The sequence below is a fragment of the Lissotriton vulgaris genome, chromosome 10, assembly GCF_964263255.1.
Source record: "Lissotriton vulgaris chromosome 10, aLisVul1.2, whole genome shotgun sequence".
Taxonomy (NCBI): Eukaryota; Metazoa; Chordata; class Amphibia; order Caudata; family Salamandridae; genus Lissotriton; species Lissotriton vulgaris.
Genome location: NC_141698.1, coordinates 34,287,081 through 34,308,850, shown reverse-complemented (window position 1 = coordinate 34,308,850; position 21,770 = coordinate 34,287,081). Strand labels below are relative to the sequence as shown.

The following is a 21,770-nucleotide window of genomic DNA, read 5'->3' as shown; positions in this document are numbered from 1 at the left end:
GCATTGATCTACATGCCGCTTTGCACATCCATGAGAAATGTGGTATTTTTTTTCTTCTGAGATGTTTTCTTGTGTTTTTCTCACGTGTGGAGCTTTCAAATGGGGAAATGTATTGCAGTAGTAGTGGAAATGTGATCGAAGGGCTTTCTTTGGTTCAACTTAGCTGTTGTGTGGCAGCCTGCCTTCAGCATAACTATTTGCTGTTTAGTCGAACTGCCTGGACACGTGGCTTTCTTCCATAAGCATTGTTCATAGCGTCTCTCGTTTTGTTGTTCAGTTTTGCATCTAGGGACTTTCATGTTTTGTTCGTGTATGCTGATGTACTAATTAATGGCTGTGGTCCTCAAAGTGCCTACATGCGCATCCCCTCCGCTCCCCCATGTTGTCGTCACTTACTTTGTAGTGTTCTAACTTTCTGAATCCTTCTTCTTTCTACCTTGATCGTTTCTCCTCCGCGATCTGTTGTCCGCCTGCTTCATTCTGCCTCTCCCCACCTCACCCCCCACCCCACCCCAATCCCCCGCCCGCCTTCCCAGCCCATGCCGTCTTCTTCCAGCCCACAGTCGCCCCTTCAAGGCCGTGTTTCGAAGCTGTGGCCGCCTCTCTCCCGGTGAACGCACTTGGATGTTACGGTCGCATTTCTCCTCCCCCCTCCCCTCCCTCCGGCTTTTTTTTTGTTTTGTTTATTTTACCCGCCGTGTCTCCGATCCTTTCGCTCTCCTCCCCCCTCCTCCTCCCCTCCCATGCCTGACTGCCTGCCTCAACTCTCCGCCTCCCGATCTTTTCCTAGCTCCTGATCTTCTCCTGCCGGGGTTCCGATTTCCCTTGCACCCCCGATCGTCCCCTGATTTCCTCTTGTTGGCTCCAGAGCTGCATCCATTCCGGAGACGAAGTGAAATATATAGCACATCACTAGAGTCAGTGGGAGCTGTAATGTGTCCGTTACACCCCTAGGAGTCCTGCATTGATCTACATGCCGCTTTGCACATCCATGAGAAATGTGGTATTTTTTTTGTTCTGAGATGTTTTCTTGTGTTTTTCTCACGTGTGGAGCTTTCAAATGGGGAAATGTATTTTTTTCGTTTTGTTTATTTTACCCGCCGTGTCTCCGATCCTTTCGCTCTCCTCCCCCCTCCTCCTCCCCTCCCATGCCCTCCTCCTCCCCTCCCATGCCTGCCTGCCTGCCTCCGATCGTCCCCTGATTTCCTCTTGTGTGTCCGTTAGACCCCTAGGAGTCCTGCATTGATCTACATGCCGCTTTGCACATCCATGAGAAATGTGGTATTTTTTTTCTTCTGAGATGTTTTCTTGTGTTTTTCTCACGTGTGGAGCTTTCAAATGGGGAAATGTATTGCAGTAGTAGTGGAAATGTGATCGAAGGGCTTTCTTTGGTTCAACTTAGCTGTTGTGTGGCAGCCTGCCTTCAGCATAACTATTTGCTGTTTAGTCGAACTGCCTGGACACGTGGCTTTCTTCCATAAGCATTGTTCATAGCGTCTCTCGTTTTGTTGTTCAGTTTTGCATCTAGGGACTTTCATGTTTTGTTCGTGTATGCTGATGTACTAATTAATGGCTGTGGTCCTCAAAGTGCCTACATGCGCATCCCCTCCGCTCCCCCCAGTATTGCAGTAGTAGTGGAAATGTGATCGAAGGGCTTTCTTTGGTTCAACTTAGCTGTTGTGTGGCAGCCTGCCTTCAGCATAACTATTTGCTGTTTAGTCGAACTGCCTGGACACGTGGCTTTCTTCCATAAGCATTGTTCATAGCGTCTCTCGTTTTGTTGTTCAGTTTTGCATCTAGGGACTTTCATGTTTTGTTCGTGTATGCTGATGTACTAATTAATGGCTGTGGTCCTCAAAGTGCCTACATGCGCATCCCCTCCGCTCCCCCATGTTGTTGTCACTTACTTTGTAGTGTTCTAACTTTCTGAATCCTTCTTCTTTCTACCTTGATCGTTTCTCCTCCGCGATCTGTTGTCCGCCTGCTTCATTCTGCCTCTCCCCACCTCACCCCCCACCCCACCCCAATCCCCCGCCCGCCTTCCCAGCCCATGCCGTCTTCTTCCAGCCCACAGTCGCCCCTTCAAGGCCGTGTTTCGAAGCTGTGGCCGCCTCTCTCCCGGTGAACGCACTTGGATGTTACGGTCGCATTTCTCCTCCCCCCTCCCCTCTCTTCCCTCCGGCTTTTTTTTTGTTTTGTTTATTTTACCCGCCGTGTCTCCGATCCTTTCGCTCTCCTCCCCCCTCCTCCTCCCCTCCCATGCCTGACTGCCTGCCTCAACTCTCCGCCTCCCGATCTTTTCCTAGCTCCTGATCTTCTCCTGCCGGGGTTCCGATTTCCCTTGCACCCCCGATCGTCCCCTGATTTCCTCTTGTTGGCTCCAGAGCTGCATCCATTCCGGAGACGAAGTGAAATATATAGCACATCACTAGAGTCAGTGGGAGCTGTAATGTGTCCGTTAGACCCCTAGGAGTCCTGCATTGATCTACATGCCGCTTTGCACATCCATGAGAAATGTGGTATTTTTTTTGTTCTGAGATGTTTTCTTGTGTTTTTCTCACGTGTGGAGCTTTCAAATGGGGAAATGTATTGCAGTAGTAGTGGAAATGTGATCGAAGGGCTTTCTTTTCCTCACCCTCACTCACCCTCAACCCCTCACCCTCACTCACCCTCACTCACCCTCAACCCCTCACCCACCCTCACCATCACTCACCCTCAACGCCTCACCCTCACTCACTCACCCTCACTCACTCACCCTCACTCACTCACCCTCACTCACTCACCCTCACTCACTCACCCTCAACGCCTCACCCTCAACGCCTCACCCTCAACGCCTCACCCTCAACGCCTCACCCTCAACGCCTCACCCTCAACGCCTCACCCTCAACGCCTCACCCTCAACGCCTCACCCTCAACGCCTCACCCTCAACGCCTCACCCTCAACGCCTCACCCTCAACGCCTCACCCTCAACGCCTCACCCTCAACGCCTCACCCTCAACGCCTCACCGCCTCACCCTCAACGCCTCACCCTCAACGCCTCACCCTCAACGCCTCACCCTCAACGCCTCACCCTCAACACCTCACCCTCAACACCTCACCCTCAACACCTCACCCTCACTCACCCTCAACACCTCACCCTCACTCACCCTCAACACCTCACCCTCACTCACCCTCACCATCACTCACCCTCACTCACCCTCACCATCACTCACCCTCAACCCCTCACTCACCCTCACTCACCCTCAACCCCTCACCCCATCACCCTCACTCACCCTCAACCCCTCACCCCCTCAACCCCTCACCCTCACTCACCCTCAACCCCTCACCCTCACCCACCTTCACTCACCCTCACTCACCCTCAACCCCTCACCCTCACTCACCCTCAACCCCTCACCCTCACTCACCCTCAACCCCTCACCCTCACCCTCACTCACCCCCACTCACCCTCAACCCCTCACCCTCACTCACCCTCAACCCCTCACCCTCACTCACCCTCAACCCCTCACCCTCAATCCCTCACCCTCACACTCACCCACACTCACCCACACTCACCCTCACCCACCCTCACTCACCCTCACTCACCCTCACTCACCCTCACTCACCCTCACTCACCCTCACTCACCCTCACTCACCCTCACTCACCCTCACTCACCCTCACTCACCCTCACTCACCCTCACTCACCCTCACCCTCACTCACCCTCACTCTCACTCACCCTCACTCTCACTCACCCTCACCCTCACTCACCCTCACCCTCACTCACCCTCACCCTCACTCACCCTCACTCAGCGCAACCACAGCATCTTCACTAAATATATGTAATAAACTTTAAGCTATTGGCAATATAAAATAAAATCCATTTTATTTACTTATTAATTATTGATTGTTTTTTAAAGCCATTGATTTTTTTAATATCAATACATATAAGTCACAGATAAGTCCCGTTAATACAAAACATGTTGCTTTACAAATGCTAGAGGTGTCACATTTACAAAAATTATAACTATTGGCTTTGTAAAGAAGAAAGCTATTAATTTAGCTATTTAGAAAAAACAACACATGAATAAAAAAAAAATAAAAAAATAACACCTATAGCTCAAACTTTCCTACTGCGAGACCTATTGCATTTCCAATGCAATAGGTCTCGGAGCATTTGAGTTAGAGCTTTTAGAAATGTTTATGGCTTTTTTTTTTAATTCTTTAGCATTGGCTACAGGAAACAAAAATGCTAAAGATTTACAAAAAAACCCATAAACAATTCTAAAAGCACTAACTCTAATGCTGCGAGACCTATTGCATTTCTAATGCTTGTTTTTTCTTTTTGTTCTGAACTGCTATGATCTGGATGTTTAAGGGACAGAGCATAGGGGGACTTCGACTAACTTGGAGTGATTTCTGGTTAGGGTGGTGTGTGATTGGAGTTGATAAATAGAGGAATACGTGGGCTGATATGATTTGCTCTCCACTTTTGTGGTTTTATGTTGTATAAATGGACATGATAATCATGTAAGCAGGTTGACCATAGGGCTGCTCCAACAGATGCATAGACACCAGTTCAGTAAATGTAGGTTCAGGTGGACTGATGCTTTCTGGTTTTGAGGTAGGGGCTGTCGTGTGATTGGGACCAACCCATCTTTGGCTCCTCTCCTAGAACTAGCTGGGAGGGAGCATTATTAGTGGCTAGGGTTTTAAGATAAGTGGCCACACTGCTGTGGACTGAGGCCAGAGTTTACTTTTTCACAGGTTTAAGGTTTATTTTATTGTTGTAGTTAACAAAAACCATAACAGTTCCCTATCCAAGACATAGATAAATAAAAGAAAAACATTGGGAGCCTCTTATAAGCAATGCAACGGTCTCGCCTTTAGGAAACTTTAAAGTATATAGGCATGCAGCGCATTATCCTGGGTGTTATATTAACTCTTCTCATTTAGCCTTACACAACTTCTATAACCGGATGAAAAGACCATTTATTCACAGTGGGGCGCCATGGAAAGGGGTTAAGGTAACTGTTAGTCCCAAACAATAAAGTTTAACAAAAACCAACATACATTGACAAAGTGAAAATTGGTTAACAGCGATGTTTGAAGCGCGCACACTGGTTGAAGGTGGCAGTGCGTATCACATGACCCCTCTTGTGGTCTGACGGGATGCTGTGAGCTTTGGGTGAATGCTGTTGTAGTCTATGGGCTTTGCAAGGTTTGAGAACATTGTTCTTGTGTTCTAGCAGGGCTGTGGGGTCTGACATGGCTTTTACTGTGAGCCAGGACCACAGTAACTGCTTTTGTGGGGAAAGGGGGGCTGCTGATAACAGGTAAGTAACCACTATTGATGGAGGGATAATGTGAGGTGGCTGCTTCTTGCCTTTGAGTGAGATTGTGGCAGATGTGTGACCGTTCTTTAAGTAAACGATGCTGTGGGTCTGAGACAATACCTCTTGTGGTTCTCGAGTTGTGAGATTTCAGGTGGCTGTCTTTGTGGTGCAGATGTCCTGCGAGCTCACACGTGACTTCCCTTGATACCCAGAGCGGGTTTGTGGCAGATTTAAGTGTTCTTGCAGTTGAAGGGAAGCTGCATTGCTTGGGATAACTAGCCTTGTGGTTCATGAGGCCTCTGGTGTCTCAAGCAAGTGCTGAGACAAGTGCTTCTGTGGGCCAGAGGGTCTGGGGAATATGAGATGACACATTTTGCAGTTTAGGGAGGCTCTTTGGTTTGGCCATGATAGAGCAGGAAACGTTTTTTTCTCCTTTTTTTCTTGATTGGGTTCATTAACCCAATACCCTGAAAGATTTAATGTCGGATCTGGGCAGGATTAAGTTGTTGAGTTCCATCACCCCCACCCCCCAACTCCCCCAAATACTTCACCCAAATTGACATGGTGCTGGGGATGTAGCGTCCATTGGAGCTGAGGGGTGGTGTTTCACCTGTCCTTTCACTGAGCCTTGAGATGGTAACCTCTCACATGAACATGTTGTGGTGGGTGATCATTGCACAGCTCTATGGAGATGTTGGCAGTTTTTATTTTAATAAGGTGATCAGATGCTCCATGTCACTGGAACACCACTTTCACTTCTTGGACTTTGCTTTTACATATCAGTGATTTCTGGGAGTTGTAGTCTTCGTTAATTGTAATTGAGAAAACCGAACCAGATCATAACAGTGGTACATAAAAGCAAAATATAGGAATCAAAAAGTAGTGGTACACAGGGCCATCTGGTCACCCTAGATTTGATCCCAGTCTCTCCTACTGGAGGAAGACGTAGCCCAACGAGAATGGTGTGTGATCGAGGGTTACAGCTGTTGCTGTCTGTGTGCTTGGGCATTGAGGATATGTGAGCAGCAACTACCTAAATTGTATGTTATAGCCCCTGAACCAGAACTCGCTATCAAACCTACCTGTGTACTTCCTCAAAACGTTAAAACTAAGGAAATGCACAGGATAGGTAGCAATGAACTTCAAGTCTTCTGAAAATCAGGCAACTCAAGTCTTCTGGCTTTTTCTATAAGTAACACACATATGGCGACTGACAATAAGGCAGTTATGTTTCTTTTGTGGCCTACAGGTCTCCGCTGAGGATCACAGGTCTCTGCTGAGGATCACAGGTCTCCAGTGGCTGACTGCGTTGTAAGTAATGACTAGATGGGCTCATTCAGCTAGTAATGGAATGATGCCAAAGTAATGGTTGCATCTCCAGGAGCGGGGGTTGCCCACTGAGGCCAATGATTTAGAGTTTGAGGACAGAGTAATTTATGTCTCCAGGCCCATGGGTGAGCAGTTAATGGAGGGCTCGTCTTTGCGCTGTAGTACTTGTAGTTCTGATTTTATAATGAAATTAACAGAACTACAAGTCGTAGAATGCAAAGAGAAATCCTTAACTTTGTGAATTTCCCAGTGATGGGGCTGGGAGACTTGAATTTTCCAGTACTGGGGCTGGGAGACTAGAGAAGTGCTGGAATAGGCACTGGGGATCAGATTGTCGGAGGGTTGTTTGGTGCACGCCCTACTAACATCTTAACCTGTATATCCTATCTAAGGGCACTGGATAGGAGTGAACATGGTCTGTTTCTGCAGCCCGGGTTATAGGGAGGAGGGGGTACACAGGGAAAGTCCTGTGCCAGAAACCGCGGGCGTGTCTTTATCTAGCCAGGTGTTATTGTAGGTTATTAGCGTCGGTGGCCCTCTAGGGGCAGAGAGGGGCATTGCCACGCCTTATGACATGCTTGGAAACCGACTCCTATGGAGCTCGTGTTTCCCCAAGGAACGGCCCTTTCTGTGGGAGCGCGTGTCCAGTACAGGAAGTACAGATTAGAGCGAAACCGAGTCCGGCGCCTCCTTTTAGAACAGTCACCGCTGTTTGCTTGCAGGCCATGCAATGCCATCCCATCCCCGGAGTGGGATTAAGTATGAGCAGATTTAGCCAGATGCATTAATGCCATCTGTAGGCACTTTAATCAACCGATCTTTCTGGCACGTTTTGCTGTGTGGCACCGGCTTTTACCCACCAAATACCCCTGTCATGTCTGACGCGCTCCGGATATCTTGCCTTTTTGGGGGAGTGCACTTTCTATCCTCGGAATGGTAGAGCCATATGCACCTCATATGAAACTGCAAATCCCACAATGCAATAGGAGATTTAGAAAGGGCCAGTTTGTCACATGTGCTAATGGGCCACGTTTCATCTCTGTGGGATGATGGCATTGAGCTGCTCTACTGAGGAAGCCTGGGGGTGGGTGGAACAGTGCCAGGCAGTCTCCACCATCAATGCATTTGGCATCTCTCACAACAGACTTTTCTCGCGGTTTTATTATCGGATTGGTTGAGTGTGAAGTGTGCCTGCATGGATTAGTAGGCTGGGGCAGCTTCAAAGGGTCAGCTTTAATGACGTTTGGGTAAAAGTCCTGGTGCTCGGGAAACGAGCCTGGAGGGCTGTGGCAAACAGTTTACGTCATCATGCCCAGTGCATGCTCCCGTGACCCCATAGCCCTACAGGTGACCGAAGCAGCTGGTGACTACAGCGTATATATATATATATAATAGCATCAAACTCACTAAAAGGTCAACTAACAAACTATGAAATTGGGACAAATCCAATAAGTGATCATTACCCGCTTAGCGTGACAATCAACATGATGCAAGTAGGAGTACATTCCGCAAAGCCTAGCTCCCTTGAACAACACCTAGTGTCCGTGAAGAAACTGAACGGGTACACAATCAAATGGGCAAAAATCGACCCTGCAGAGATGACACAGAGGATCTGTGAAAAAACCCATCACTGGCTATCCAAATGTATGTCACCAGAAGAGCCGCCAGAAATGATTGTCAGCTGCTTCCAAAATATCCAAGAAACAATAAGGGACGAGTTATTTGTTAACTTAAAAAACAAGACTAAGCTCCCGACCACGAGGTGGTTTGATTCCACCTGTCGAAAGGCACTCACAGCCCTAAAAGAAGCCTTGCACAAGCCCACGAGAGACGTGGACGAAATCTCTCAATTGAGGAAAAACTATAATTCTGCTCGGAAAGACCGGAAAAACCAGATTAAACGAGACCTTTGGCTGCGCTTACACGACAGTGCCCAAAGGAAAGACAGCACTACATTTTGGGAGGTCGTGAGATCCCCATTTATGGCCAACAGTACCAATCATGACCATCTTGATGTGGCAATAACAGAGGCCGAATGGGTCCTCCATTTTTCCAAAATCTTCGGAAACTCTCACGATGCATCATCAAGCATACCAATCAATGACTTCCGTGCGGAGCAAAACGATACTTACCCGATCAATATACGTTTTTCCCTCAACGAAATTACAAAAGCAATCAAGGCCTCAAAAACCGGAAAGGCCCCAGGACCCGACGGGGTCCCAATGGACCTGTTCCTTTACGACGTGGACTTTTGGTCGAAAATAATCTTACGGGTCATGTCAGCAGCAGCCTCAATTGGCCTCTTCCAATCTTGGTCTACCTCAATTCTATTACCAATTTTTAAAAAAGGCGACCGCAATGATCCCGCATGCTACCGACCAATTTCCCTTCTGGACTCCATGGGTAAGATTGCAGGTCGACTACTCCTGGACCGATTGCAATCTTGGGCCCGGGAGAATAACATCATAACCGACCTGCAATATGGCTTCCAGAAGGGGCTTGGAACCGTGGAGCAGGCCCTTAACCTTGTCCTCCTGGCTGGAAAATATGCCCGCGCCAAAGGAGGAAATATTTTCCTTGTTTATGTCGACCTAAGCGCGGCATTTGACTGTGTCCAGCATGCGAAGCTTTGGCAATTATTATCAGATCTTGGCGTGGACCCTCCCATACTAACTTTCCTAAGAGAACTTTATTCTACGGCGGAGGGTCGAGTTCGATTTGGCACCAGTGGAGAACTGTCACGACCCTTTCAAATAAGGAAGGGAGTAAGACAGGGGTGCGTACTGGCCCCATTCCTGTTCAACCTATACACAAATGGGCTCGAGCAGGCAATGCTGGAAGGGTGCCAGGACCTCCCACAGATAAACCGCCGGCCGATACCCACCCTCTTATACGCCGACGACTCAGTAATTTTAGCGCGTACCCCAAATCAACTTCAGTCACAACTTGATAAATATATTTCATTCATGGACTCACTTGATCTTAAAATCAACATCAAAAAGACATTCACAATGTCAATTGGCCCAAGGACAAAAATGACTAAACCCATAATGGTCAATAATAACAGACTTGAAAAAACCTCGATATATCCATACCTGGGCATCCTAGTGGACGATGAAATGAACTGGCAAAAGGCAATTGAAGCCAGAAACCTACATTTTCGTCGAGCATCATCTGCACTAACCTCCTTCTCGAGGAAAATGGGGAAACCGGCACCTTCTGAACTTTTAACTATATATTACGCAAAATGCCACAGTGTGGCTACGTATGGAGCTGGAATCTGGGGCTACGGACGCATCGACCAGCTCCAGGTCACCGAAAATGCCTTCATAAAATATATTTTAGCCCTCCCACGAAGCTCCCCGATATTTGCCTCACATCGGGAGCTTGGCATGGACTACATCGTCGACACCATACGGTGCCAGCCAATCTTACTGTGGCACCGGATATGGTGCAATCCTGAATGCCATTTAACCCGCTCCCTCATTACTGACTGTCTAGGCCTGACAAACTGGCGGAAAATCCCGTGGCTAAATTACGTATGTAATTTCTTTAAAGATATGGAGTGCGAACAGTACTTCGACGAGCCACCTTCAGTCGAAGATATCTCCAGGAAAAAATTAAAGCAAATGTGCTTGGGCCATCTGAGAGACCTCCGCAACCAGGCAGAGATCACCAAATCGCAAAATGAAAAAATATGTGTTCAACAGCAGGGAAAAACCATACAGCCCTATTTGACATACTTTCTATCCAATTATGAAAAGTACCTTCTTACAAGACTACGCTTTGATGTATTTTTTCGGCTGGTGTCTTTTCCGGAGACGCATAATTGGTCCCTTAACATGATGAGGTGTCCCTGCGACGGAGTCTCGACACAAAATACGATTCACGTTGTTCTCTTCTGTAAATATTATAAATCAGCAAGAAAGACATGGATCATTACGATTCTTCGTTCCAGTGGACTAAGGCATTCCTACCCAGCACTCTCCTATTTACAATCCTTAAAAACGCCACATGAAGCCAAATGTACAGCGACCTTTCTTAAATCAGTTATAACTACACGCCGTAACATCCCCAGTTAAATTGATATAGCTATAACTATAAGAATGTTTTCACTGTTTTAAAAATGTTCTTTTTCTTTTCCCTACCTATAATGATCTAAATCCTCGCATGATTCTGTATTTTCTGTATCTGTAACTTTTTAAAAACAAACTGTACTTTTTATGGTTATTGAATTTTATAACCGAATAAAAGTTGTTGAAACTGAAACTGACTACAGCGTACGCAAAATAAATCGACAATTCTCTGAAAAAATGCAGAAAGTAAAGAAATTTGACTTATTTGAAACCACATGTTACAGATTAGGTTATGAGTGAACGATGTACAATTTTCATATTTAGCAAAACTCAATTACGTCAAATGTCAAAATAAAGGCAAAAGTAGTGCAAAACATGCCAACGCACTTTTTGGAAGTCAAATGTGAACTCCAGAAGATAAAAAAACAAGTAAACTGAGACTGGAGCGTTTATCGACCCGAAGGTATTGGAGCGCTTTACATGAGCTCCAGTTACGTTACACAAGGACAAATTCTTATTTTTTTTTCTTTTGCTAGTCAGTGAGATTAAATGATTTGCCCCCACATACCTTTCAGATCCGACGGCATGGTCGTCCGCGCTGCTGCATGCTCTGCTGTTCTCTGCTTGTGCTCTCTGCCTCCCCCACCCCCCTGTCTCCATCGCACACGGAGGGAGTCTCAACCATGGTAGGGGGGCAGACACAGGCACACACAACAGCAGCCGCGGCACCCGTGCTTTACTTATAACATTTTAAAAGTAATGCGCGGGTGCTGCGATAATACCAAAATGAAAGAAATAGATGTTTTGTCTATTTCTTTCATTTTGGTATAATCGCGGCACCCGCAATTTACTTGTAACATTTTTAAAGTAAAGTGCGGGTGCCGCGATTATACTAAAACGAAAGAAAAATCTCTTTCAGAGCCGTCCCATTCGGACGGCCTCAGCGTGCCTTGCTGCTGATGTAAAAGGTTCCTTATCTTCTTTATGGGGCCATCTGGACCCATAAAGAAGATAAGAAACCTTTTACGCCAGCAGCAAGTCAAGGAACCCAGTCTGAAAAGGACGGGGCTTAAAGAGAAAGAAGAACGTCACTAGGACCTCTTCTCCAATGGCTGGCCACCGTTTAGCATGAACGGTGACGCCAGCCAATGGAAAAGAGGGGCAGGCTTAACCTCGCTAGTGAAACTTACTGAATCTCATTAAATCTCGCCAGCTCGACTGCGCATGAGCGCTGTCTTACGCTAGCCGAGACCTAAAAAAAGAAGGGGAGTAGGAGAACCCAACATTAAACAATTTAAAAGGGTCGATCGTCAGACCTTGGAGAGCAGCATGCAGAGTTTGGAAATTTCATTAAAATATAAAGGTTAACACATCATTAAAATCAGCTGGCAGGATTTAAGTGCAGAGTAAAAAGTCATATATTTGTGAGGCCCCTAGTGTAGAGGAGTAATTTTCGAGGGCTCAGTGCCTAGGAACAGAGGTATAGGAATTGTTGCCCTTGCTACAGACATAATTTCAGGTGCTTGCATGGTTCATGTTTCAGGAATTTTTCTTGTAGTAGTTTATAATTCATTTTGAAGGAAGACAGCAGTCTGTGGGTCAACAGGGGAGGGGGGGAGGGGGGGGGTGAAGAAGATCATTAAGTAATTCAATTAATTTACTTCATCTTGAAATATTCCTTACATCCGATTTGGAGAAGGACAGTGACAACGCCTCTAGGCAAGAACATACTTCTGTCATCGAATACATTGGTTTCAAAAGGAGCCTCCTGTGGGCGTTGAGCGATACACAACAACATAAAAGATGAAACCAAGTTTCTCGCCTGTAGTTACAGAGTCTGCAGGCTCCTTCCTTTCCCGGACCAGCCCATGAGTTGAACTCCGCCACAGGGAGACCTAATAGGCGCATGCAAAGAATGTCTCTGCAGCTAAGCCTATTGGTAGTCTCCGTGAGATAGGGTTGCAGCCTCCCAGGTACTTAGGAATTATTCAAAGGGGCTAAAGTGCTGGAGCGTTTTAAAGAGCGAAAGACCTGTGTGTAGGAGATGATTTGCAGCTGTTTGTCTATGGCTTTTTTCCAGAATGTGTAGTGAATAGTGTCAAACTCTATGGCTTCTTTCTATTTGTATGGAAATTATTGTGTTTTGGCATTGCCGGTGCCATGGGTTTCCAGGGTTCTCAAATATCTCTTTCAGACTGGCTTTTAGCGAGTTGACTGGAGCTCTCAAAACTCTGAGATAGAATATTATAATATCCGGCCTCACAGGTTAGCATTTGCCTGGCAAACCCAAGTTTTGCACAGGGCAGCAGAACATCACAACTAATAAGAGGTTGTGCATTTCGGCACTGAATCACTTGTCTACCAATCCCCTACTTTGGGCCAGTTCATCAGTGTTGTTCGGTTATGCTGATAAGTAGTTTTGTTGTAGCAACAACAGTTGCTGGTATCAGCCGGGAAGTACTCTACAACCTTAGATAAATCAAAAAGAGAACTGGATTGGCAACACATCCTTGTTGATTTTTGAGTACTTTGCTATTTGATATACCATGTAAACGTTGAAGTGAAGAAAAGTTCAGAAGAGACTCCAATTCGTCATTCTAACTTACTGTACCAGTGTCCCATCAAGCTTGTTATTTATTTCAAAAGTTCTGCTAACCTCTTAAAATTTAGAAAGTATTATTTAGATGTTACGAAATTTGTGGGAAAAGTCATGCAGTTTTGCACATCTTTTTAATTTACACTGGTAGAGATATGCATGCTTCAAGGTACTGGCATAAAAAAGGTACAGGTGTCCGGATTGAGGTGACCCGGCAGAGAGCTGTGTGCAGTATGGTACTGGAGTACCAGGATGCAAACACAACATATATTAACATTTAGAAATCCACAAAGACATAATATGTATAACATTACAACACAGAACCATAAGTACATGTCTGGTATCAAAACAAACCAAACCCACCTCCTTATATGTGCAATGTTACTAGTTTCACAAAGAAAGCAAAATTACAAAGTTACATAATTAGACTAAAGACTAACAAACAAGCAACAAGAAACATCTTATGACGGTTATGACACTACTTTGGTCGTTTTTTGGTAGGTACTCTCATTTACATATATACACATTTTCCTTTTCTCCTTGTAATACTACGGATTCTTCGATTTCATGAAGGTCATAATTTTGAAACTGTACTCTTGATAAAAGAATTTATGATTGATGAACTTTGCCACACGTTACCTGTTGATGCTCAGAACGAATCTGGTGTATGTGTATACACAAGTTTTATTTCCCCCATTTTTGTCATTTCTTATTTCCTAACTATTTCTTAATTACTTGTATAACATTTTGGTATTGTTTTTAGCCATATGGATGTATAGATGTGTTCTTAGGAGATATGTGTCAGTGTTATGGTGTCTTGCTTCAGTTTTAATATGTGTGGGTAAGTGTATGCTCCGATATAAAGTTTTCAAAAATGGGACACTGTTCCTCCAGGGGGGTGCTAAAAGTCACCCACACATAAGGGTGCAAATAGTCACCCGTGCCAAAAAGATAAGAAAGTGAAAAAATAAATCAAAATAAAAGAGAAGATATCCCAGGTAAATGTGACCCACTAATAAAGTGGAACAAACATTTGTTGTCCTCTGTTGCCCTCACACACCCCAAGAGGTGTCATGCTTCATCATCGGGCGGTTGCTCCTCGTAGGGCCGGCGCTGCAATCCCCTATGGGTCCCCCGAAGGGTCTCTTTATCAGATATCTTTTCAAGGACTGCCGGATGGTGCATGTGGGTGTGTGGGGTCTGGGTCCAGTGAGGGTACTAAGAGTGCGTGCAAGTATAGTGAAAATATTTTTTAAAGGGGTAAATATGACGCGAATGTATATATTGTGTAAACCCTTTGCAGATAAAATGCTGAATAAAATCTTGCCCCAGAGGCACACTATGCCCGGGTGTCTAAAGGTCATAGGTCAACATGTTTCGCACCTAAGTCGCCATAAGGGTCGTTGGCGCTTCGTCGGGACCAGAGCAATAATCTAAAAAAGTGCACATGATAATAAAAAAGAAACTGAACCCTCTAAACCAAACAGGGTGGAACAGTAACCAGTATACCTATAATATGGTTACAGCTGCATGATGAAAAAATGCTCCTGATGGAAACCTGGGAAACGGAAACAAAATAAACAACAGATAAAAACATCAGTAACAACTTGATGCCTTATGATGCGCCACATCTGTGTGCGCATCTATCATATCAAACAGTAAGAAGAAGAAAGGGCTCAGGAGACATTCAAGCACATTCAATTGGATCCTGGCCCAGTGCAGTATTACACAAGCACCACATCATTAGGTCACATTCCCAGTGGCACTTGGGACCTCCCATATATTCCAGTTTGGAAATATGTCCCAAACTCTGCCGGTCCTCTGATAACAATATATAATCCACCACCCTTTCGTAGTACCATGAGGTGATAGGTTCTTGAGATGTGCTTACCTCGCCAAAGTGTGGAGATAGCCCCACCGGCAAGAACACGAGAACGCCCGCACATTACCGGGCTATAAAGGAGATAAACAAGAAAGTATTAAAGGAACAAATACATGGCACAGACTGTAATAAGCTAATCGCTCGTTGCTTCCCAGCACTGCCATGAACAATTACTTACAGATTCACCGGGGTGCTGCCTCCTTGACACCTACCCCCTCCTCGCGTCTGCCGATAGTCAAAAGTAATGGTGGGACGCGGAGCTAATAAGGCAATGAGGTCAGGAGTGGGAGGCAACCCTTTCCGGGTTAACGTCACGTAATCTCATGTAGCGTGCATGCACGTTAGCAGGGAAAGACAGCGCATGTGTAATACTGGGTCAGACAGCGCATGTGTAATACTGGGGCAGACTACTCCCCCGTACATGCGCAAAGGTTATAGGGTTAAAGGCATACTCGAGTGGGTAATCTTAGATCATACTGCATTGTTCAAAAAAGAAATGGTGCCCACAAATTTGAAATGCCGGCAACCCATTGACAAGCTCACTCGCGCTGAATGTCATGCCACATGGACGTATATCCCACTTAGTAGTTCTGTAAATAAATAAACCCCGTTCTAAGCATAATACACAGAAAGTCAGTATTATTGGTGTCTGGTTCTGCCGCTTTTTACGCCCCAAGTTCCATCAAAGAGACAAATCTTAAAAGAGGGGCTAGAGGGATATCTCTGAGATAATCACCCTAACGTTTTCTTCATGACTACTGTTTCCTCAGTCTCATTTTCAGATAAAAAAGGGGAGGGGTGGGAGTTTATGTAATTAGGTAGGTACCATATGTCGGAATACCACGGGGTAGGGTTCTGGTACTGGGTCCAAACCAAACAAGGGTACACAGTCTACACTAGAATGCCTCGTGAGCCCATGAGAAAACAAAAAAGAAGAAAGAAGAAAGACATAGTAATGGCCCTCGGCTACGCTGCTGTGCACAATTTATTACAAAAAAGAGAGGTGGGGCCAAGGAGCTGTTCAAGATCCAGTGTACATACTCCTAATGTCTACATAGTTTTCAAAAATGGGACACTGTTCCTCCAGCGGGGTACAAAAAGTCACCCACACATAAGGGTGCAAATAGTCACCCGTGCTAACAAGATAAGAAAGTGAAAAAATAAATGAAAATAAAAGAGAAGATATCCCAGGTAAATGTGACCCACTAATAAAGTGGTTATTAATGAGGACAAGGGGAACCCATTTAATCACTCGGGATCATGGGTGGCAAGTATTTATCAAAACAACAAAAGGTCCTGAGCTAACAAGAATAAGGGAAAATTGATATATATAGAACACAATGGAACTCTATATAGTCTCAAAATTCCATGACCAGCCGGCCACGGAATATTTATTGATTCAAGTTTTTGGATTATCAAAGTTACAGCAATTAACCCAAGCAATAAGGGTTAAATAGGGGCACAGTCCTGTGCCATCCAAGAAAGGGGAGGGCAAGAGGGTAAGGGTCAGTGGGGAAAGTTATCAGGCAAACAAAAGGAGCTAACAGGTCACTGGCATTTAGTATACATTTAGCAGTGTATCCTGAAGTCATTCATACACACAATAGTATTTAGGTAAGTACATGTATGAATCACTTAAAAGTCGACGTTTCGATCCCTAGCTTAGATATAACGGGATCATCATCAGGACAAGAAATTAATATTGCCTGGACATAGTTATTAATAACACCGAGTGGTGAACCTGGAGGGTATTGGCTTCAATTAGGATGGCCCTCTTGGCGGGGGTGCGCAAGCCAACGTGATTCTTAGTAGGTTCACTGTACTTCAAACTGAGGTAGGGTTGAAGTTTTGTCGAAGCGCTGGTTAAGGTTTAATGGCACGCCCCAATCTTCAGAATTTGTTATTGAGGTTCCAAGTCTTGGGAATACTTAATTTATGAGCATCTATGCCTTTCCAGTTGTTAGCAAGGTTTCGAGTGCCAAAACCTAGGGTGGCATGGGTTCTACGCGGTATAGGAGTATGATGGCAGATGCCTCTCAATCGGGCTTGACAATGTGGCCAGTCTCCGATGCCTACAACGCGGAAGCGTTGTCCTCACGTGTCTTCTATACAGTATGCGAGGAAGTACGGCCAGGCAGTTAACTGGTCCGCTATGGGAGACAATCGTTCTCCCGGAGTGCCGGTCGATGAGGCTGCTCACAATGGACCCCTTCCGTCTGCTTGTCTAATAAAGTGGAACAAACATTTGTTGTCCTCTGTTGCCCTCACACACCCCAAGAGGTGTCATGCTTCATCATCGGGCGGTTGCTCCTCGTAGGGCTGGCGCTGCAATCCCCTATGGGTCCGCCGAAGGGTCTCTTTATCGGAGATCTTTTCAAGGACTGCCGGATGGTGCATGTGGGTGTTTGGGGCTCCCATATAAATACATAAATGTGCGGAGTCTAGCAAATCGTCATGAAATGTTGTTTTTTTTTTGTTGTTAGTCTAATTGTGTAACTTTGTAATTTTGCTTTCTTTGTGAACGTAGTAAGATTGCATATAATAGGAGGTGGATTTGGTTTGTTTTGTTACCAGACATGTAGTTAGGGTCCTGTGTTGTAATGTTATACATGTTATGTCTTTGTGGGTTTATAAATGTTTGTATATGTTGTGTTCGCAGCCCTGAAGAAGTCCAGCTTTTGGACTGTTGACCTTGACTTATAAGTGTTATTTGGTGCATCTTACTGCCTCTTTTTGGACCACGCATTGACAGCAGTTGTTGATACTGTTTGCACATTCTTTGAATATTTTTTAGTTTTGTAAATTTGGGATATACAGAAAAAGATGTGGGTTGCACATGGAGTCCGTTGTCATATGTATGTCTTGGAGTAGCAGTATGCTTTATGTATGGCCTGGGGTGCAATGGCAGGGCCATATGTGGATCTTGGCACTTGGACAGCAGAATCCAGTACATATTAGGGCTGTGGTGCATTGGCACCAAGGTCTGTGGGCCTCTATACTATAATAGGGAAATGTCTACAGACAAGCAATGAGGACCACTGGCATGAGTGTTTGTATGGAGAGTGCATTGGTGTTATTTCACTGTAAATTGATTGCCTGAACAGCATACCCATCATTCTCTCTCCCCAGCCCTGACTCAGGATGCCTCTCCCACTGGCCCTTCAGGCCCGTCTGGCGAAGCGTGGGATTCTGAAACATGTCGATGCTGGTGAGTACTCTTCAGAAGAAGAGTCTGAAGGACATTTTTTAATGCTGCTCTTAAACAAAAGTTATCATATGACATGCTGCTTGTTTTTCTTAGTGATATCATTGGATTGCACCATACAAACCTGTAGGAGGTGTAAGGTGGCCTCCATGTCTCTTCATTTTGCATGTTAGGTCAAAGCCTGGTGAAAGTAAGGACCCCCTCTGCTGGCAACCCTCATAGCATCTTTCCAGGGGCCTCTCACTCTCCTGGATGGGAAGATTATTGCAGCCATAAAAGGAGATTTGGATATGCTGATGGTCTCTGGTGAAAAGAGGAAATACATGGGAGATGTTGCAGGATTTTGAAAGAGATTGAGGAGAGCAGTGGTTTAAAGTTAGGAATTAGGATTTTACCAGGAGCAAGATTTCAAATGATACTAGCCTTTTTTCTCTCCCTAAAATCAGGAACAGATTCACAACAAACTGGTAGTTAATGGAGGGTTTCTCTTAAAGTAGTAATAACGATCAGTATACAGAGACCAACTTCCCCTTCCTGCACCACTCTACTGATAGCCGCTAATATGACACCGAGTGCCGAGCAACAAGGCTTTCTGCCTTTGCAGCTGTCTGATCTCAACAGAACCTACAAGTTTAAAAATAAATTGGTTTCCTGTGCCCAAGTCACTACGGAGAATACACTGAACGCATCAGACATACCGATGTTGTAAATGGGTTAACGAAAAGCTTATTTGATATGCGCGTGGGAACAAAAATTGACTTGAGAATGCAAATTCACTGATTTTTCAAAATATGTCATTCACACTAACAAAGTAGGGTTCAAAACCAGAAATAACATGAGTGATCCCATACTAGCGAAGGAAAAATTGAAAGTAGAATAATGAATTACTTTCAAAATTGGCCACATCAGTGGCAAAACAGTGAATATAAATGTCAAATATCTGATAATTTTCCGGACAAGTAATTAGTGAATCCGTAATTATCTATTCTTACGATGTGGAGCACCTCTTGTAATCCCTCATACTACTTTTATTATTATTTTTTGGGGGTTGATTAATAGTGGAATCATATTTACTTTGTTAATGAACAGGGGTGGCAAAGTGAGAACGATGATGGATTCAACTCAGATCTGACACTGGGGGTGAGTGTCTGAAAAGTTTCAGCACTCCATCCATCATCTCCTATTGGTTGCTTAATTCGCTCTAAGTTGGCAAGGTATGCCCAGACGTGGGTCCCTTGCTCACTTTGCCACTGGACTCAAGATAGCCTGTCCGATGAGGGCGGTTAGCCCGAAACCGGTCCCAGGATGCTTGTTTCTGGTTCAAGGAAGACCTGGCTTCGGACTGGACTGTTCCCATGAGGCACAGGGTCAAGACTAATTTTCATATAGCTGGGTCAGAACTGAGGTGGCAAAGTGATCTAAAGAATGATGATGGATTCAACCCAGATCTGTGACTGGGTGTGAGTGTCTGAAACGTTTCAGCACTCCATCCATCATCTCCGTGTTTGCTTTAACAGTCTTTGTTTGCATTTCATACCTTTTTAACTTTTAATTGATAGAGAGAGGGATAATCAGTTTTTGCGTTTAAGTGTTGTGCAAAATGGATAAATATTCACATAGGACAATCTTTTTGTTTGTTATTAAATCAATAATAGAAAGGGGAGCTGCTTTTTTAACTCTGTAAAAACAATTTAATCCAAACTTCAGAATAAAAAGCTCTTTCCAGAATCCTCCGCTGGTAGAGAATGTGACTTTTCCAAAATCGTAGTCTAGTGATACAGTCTCCGAAGTAAGCATGCAAACATTTATACTCTGGATGCGGATGCACTACAGAACGTTCAGTGTGTTTTTATTTATGAAACATTAGTTCCGGTGCGTCTTTTTCTTACGTCTGCATGAAGGAGTGAGTCGAGTCTCACATTTTTTCCAATTTGTCCTTTAGAGCCCGAAGAGGAGATCATAGCAGAGGATTATGATGAAGACCATGTTGATTATGAAGCCACCCGAGTGGAGAACCTGCCACCAAACTGGTACAAGGTGTTAGATCCTGCCTGGTGAGCACTTACCTACCAATGACTATGCGGGGATTGCTCTGGGTGTCCAATGAGTGTCTTTGGACTTTCCAAGGTTGCATTTTCTGGCATAACATGGACTATCTAGAACTTAACACAGTGTCATGTTAGCCCGCAGAATCATAGGTTGTAAACTTGGAATAAAATGGTTCCTCAGAAATCATGAACCCTTTAACGTTTTGAAATGTCCTCATAGTAAAAGACACTATGCACCATTGCACAGCAAGTGAGGAAATGAAGTTGTGCATACCTCCTTGTCTTTGAAGCAACACAAAAAGATGATGGACGGAATGCTGAACATATTCAGACATTCACCCCAGTACAAAGATCTGAGCCTAAATCCATTGATGTTTTGCACACCATGCCATTCCAGTTTAGACCCAGCCATATGCAGATCATTCTCAACTGTGTCCCCATGGGAACAGTCCAGCCTGAACTGCCAGGTTAGGTCCTCCCTGGACCTGAAACAAGCATCCTGTGACCTGTTCTGGGGTATCATCCCTCATCAGCCAGGCTAGCTTGAATCCAGTGGCTAGGGTCAAGATTGATTTGCATATGGCTGGGTCAAACTGTGGTGGCATTGTGAGCAAAAAAACAATGGATTTAGCCCCGATCTGTGACTGAGGGTGAATGTTTGACAATGTTCAGCATTCCCTCCATTATTTGTTTTGCTAAAGTCACCCTAAGTGGGAAAGGCAGACTTGGGTCCCGTGCTCACTGTGCCATTGGATTCAAGATCGCCTTGCTGAAGGCGGATGATACCCCGAAACTGTCGCAGGATGCTTGTTTCCGGTCCAGGGAGGACCTGGTCTGGCAGTTCAGGCTGGACTGTTCCCATGAGGAGCAGGGTAAAGACTGATTTGCATATGACTGGGTTAAAATTGGGATGGTTTGGTGAGCAAACAAACAATGGATTTAACTTAGATCTGTGACGGGGGTGAATGTTTGACAATGTTCAGAATTCCACCCATCATCTTTTTATGTTGCTCATTGTCTTTGAAGAAATTTTTTGGCTAGTCTTTTTGCTTTAACATTTATTTCATGCTTGTTTATCTTGGTGTTCTGAGTTTATATTTGTAGTATTGTAGGGTGCCCATATACCTTGCAGCTCTGAGCTTGTTATGAATGTTTAGATAAATTCCATCATGGCTGGCTGAAACCACTATGATTGCTATATAAAGTTGCGTTTACAAAACAGGACATATTGTGCCTTTGATATTTATTCCTTATGTGACTGCACATCTTGTTCTATAAAGCGCAGCGTCATAGAATGTATACGTATTGGCTTTGATGAGAGA

At 44.9% G+C, this 21,770-nt stretch overlaps 1 protein-coding gene across 2 annotated transcripts in view; it reads left to right on the top strand.

The window, feature by feature from the left end:
• PQBP1 (polyglutamine binding protein 1) overlaps positions 1 to 21,770 on the top strand; it is a 35,070-nt gene that overhangs the window by 5,466 nt on the left and 7,834 nt on the right. Inside the window, exons 2-4 of one of the 2 annotated variants that reach the window (XM_086940363.1) lie at positions 6,562 to 6,623; positions 18,325 to 18,403; positions 20,343 to 20,454. In XM_086940363.1, coding sequence (XP_086796489.1) covers positions 18,337 to 18,403; positions 20,343 to 20,454 — 179 coding nt within the window. In that variant the 5' untranslated portion in view covers positions 6,562 to 6,623; positions 18,325 to 18,336. The remainder of the gene's footprint in view (positions 1 to 6,561; positions 6,624 to 18,324; positions 18,404 to 20,342; positions 20,455 to 21,770) is intronic. The other variant, XM_086940364.1, reaches the window with a different exon arrangement.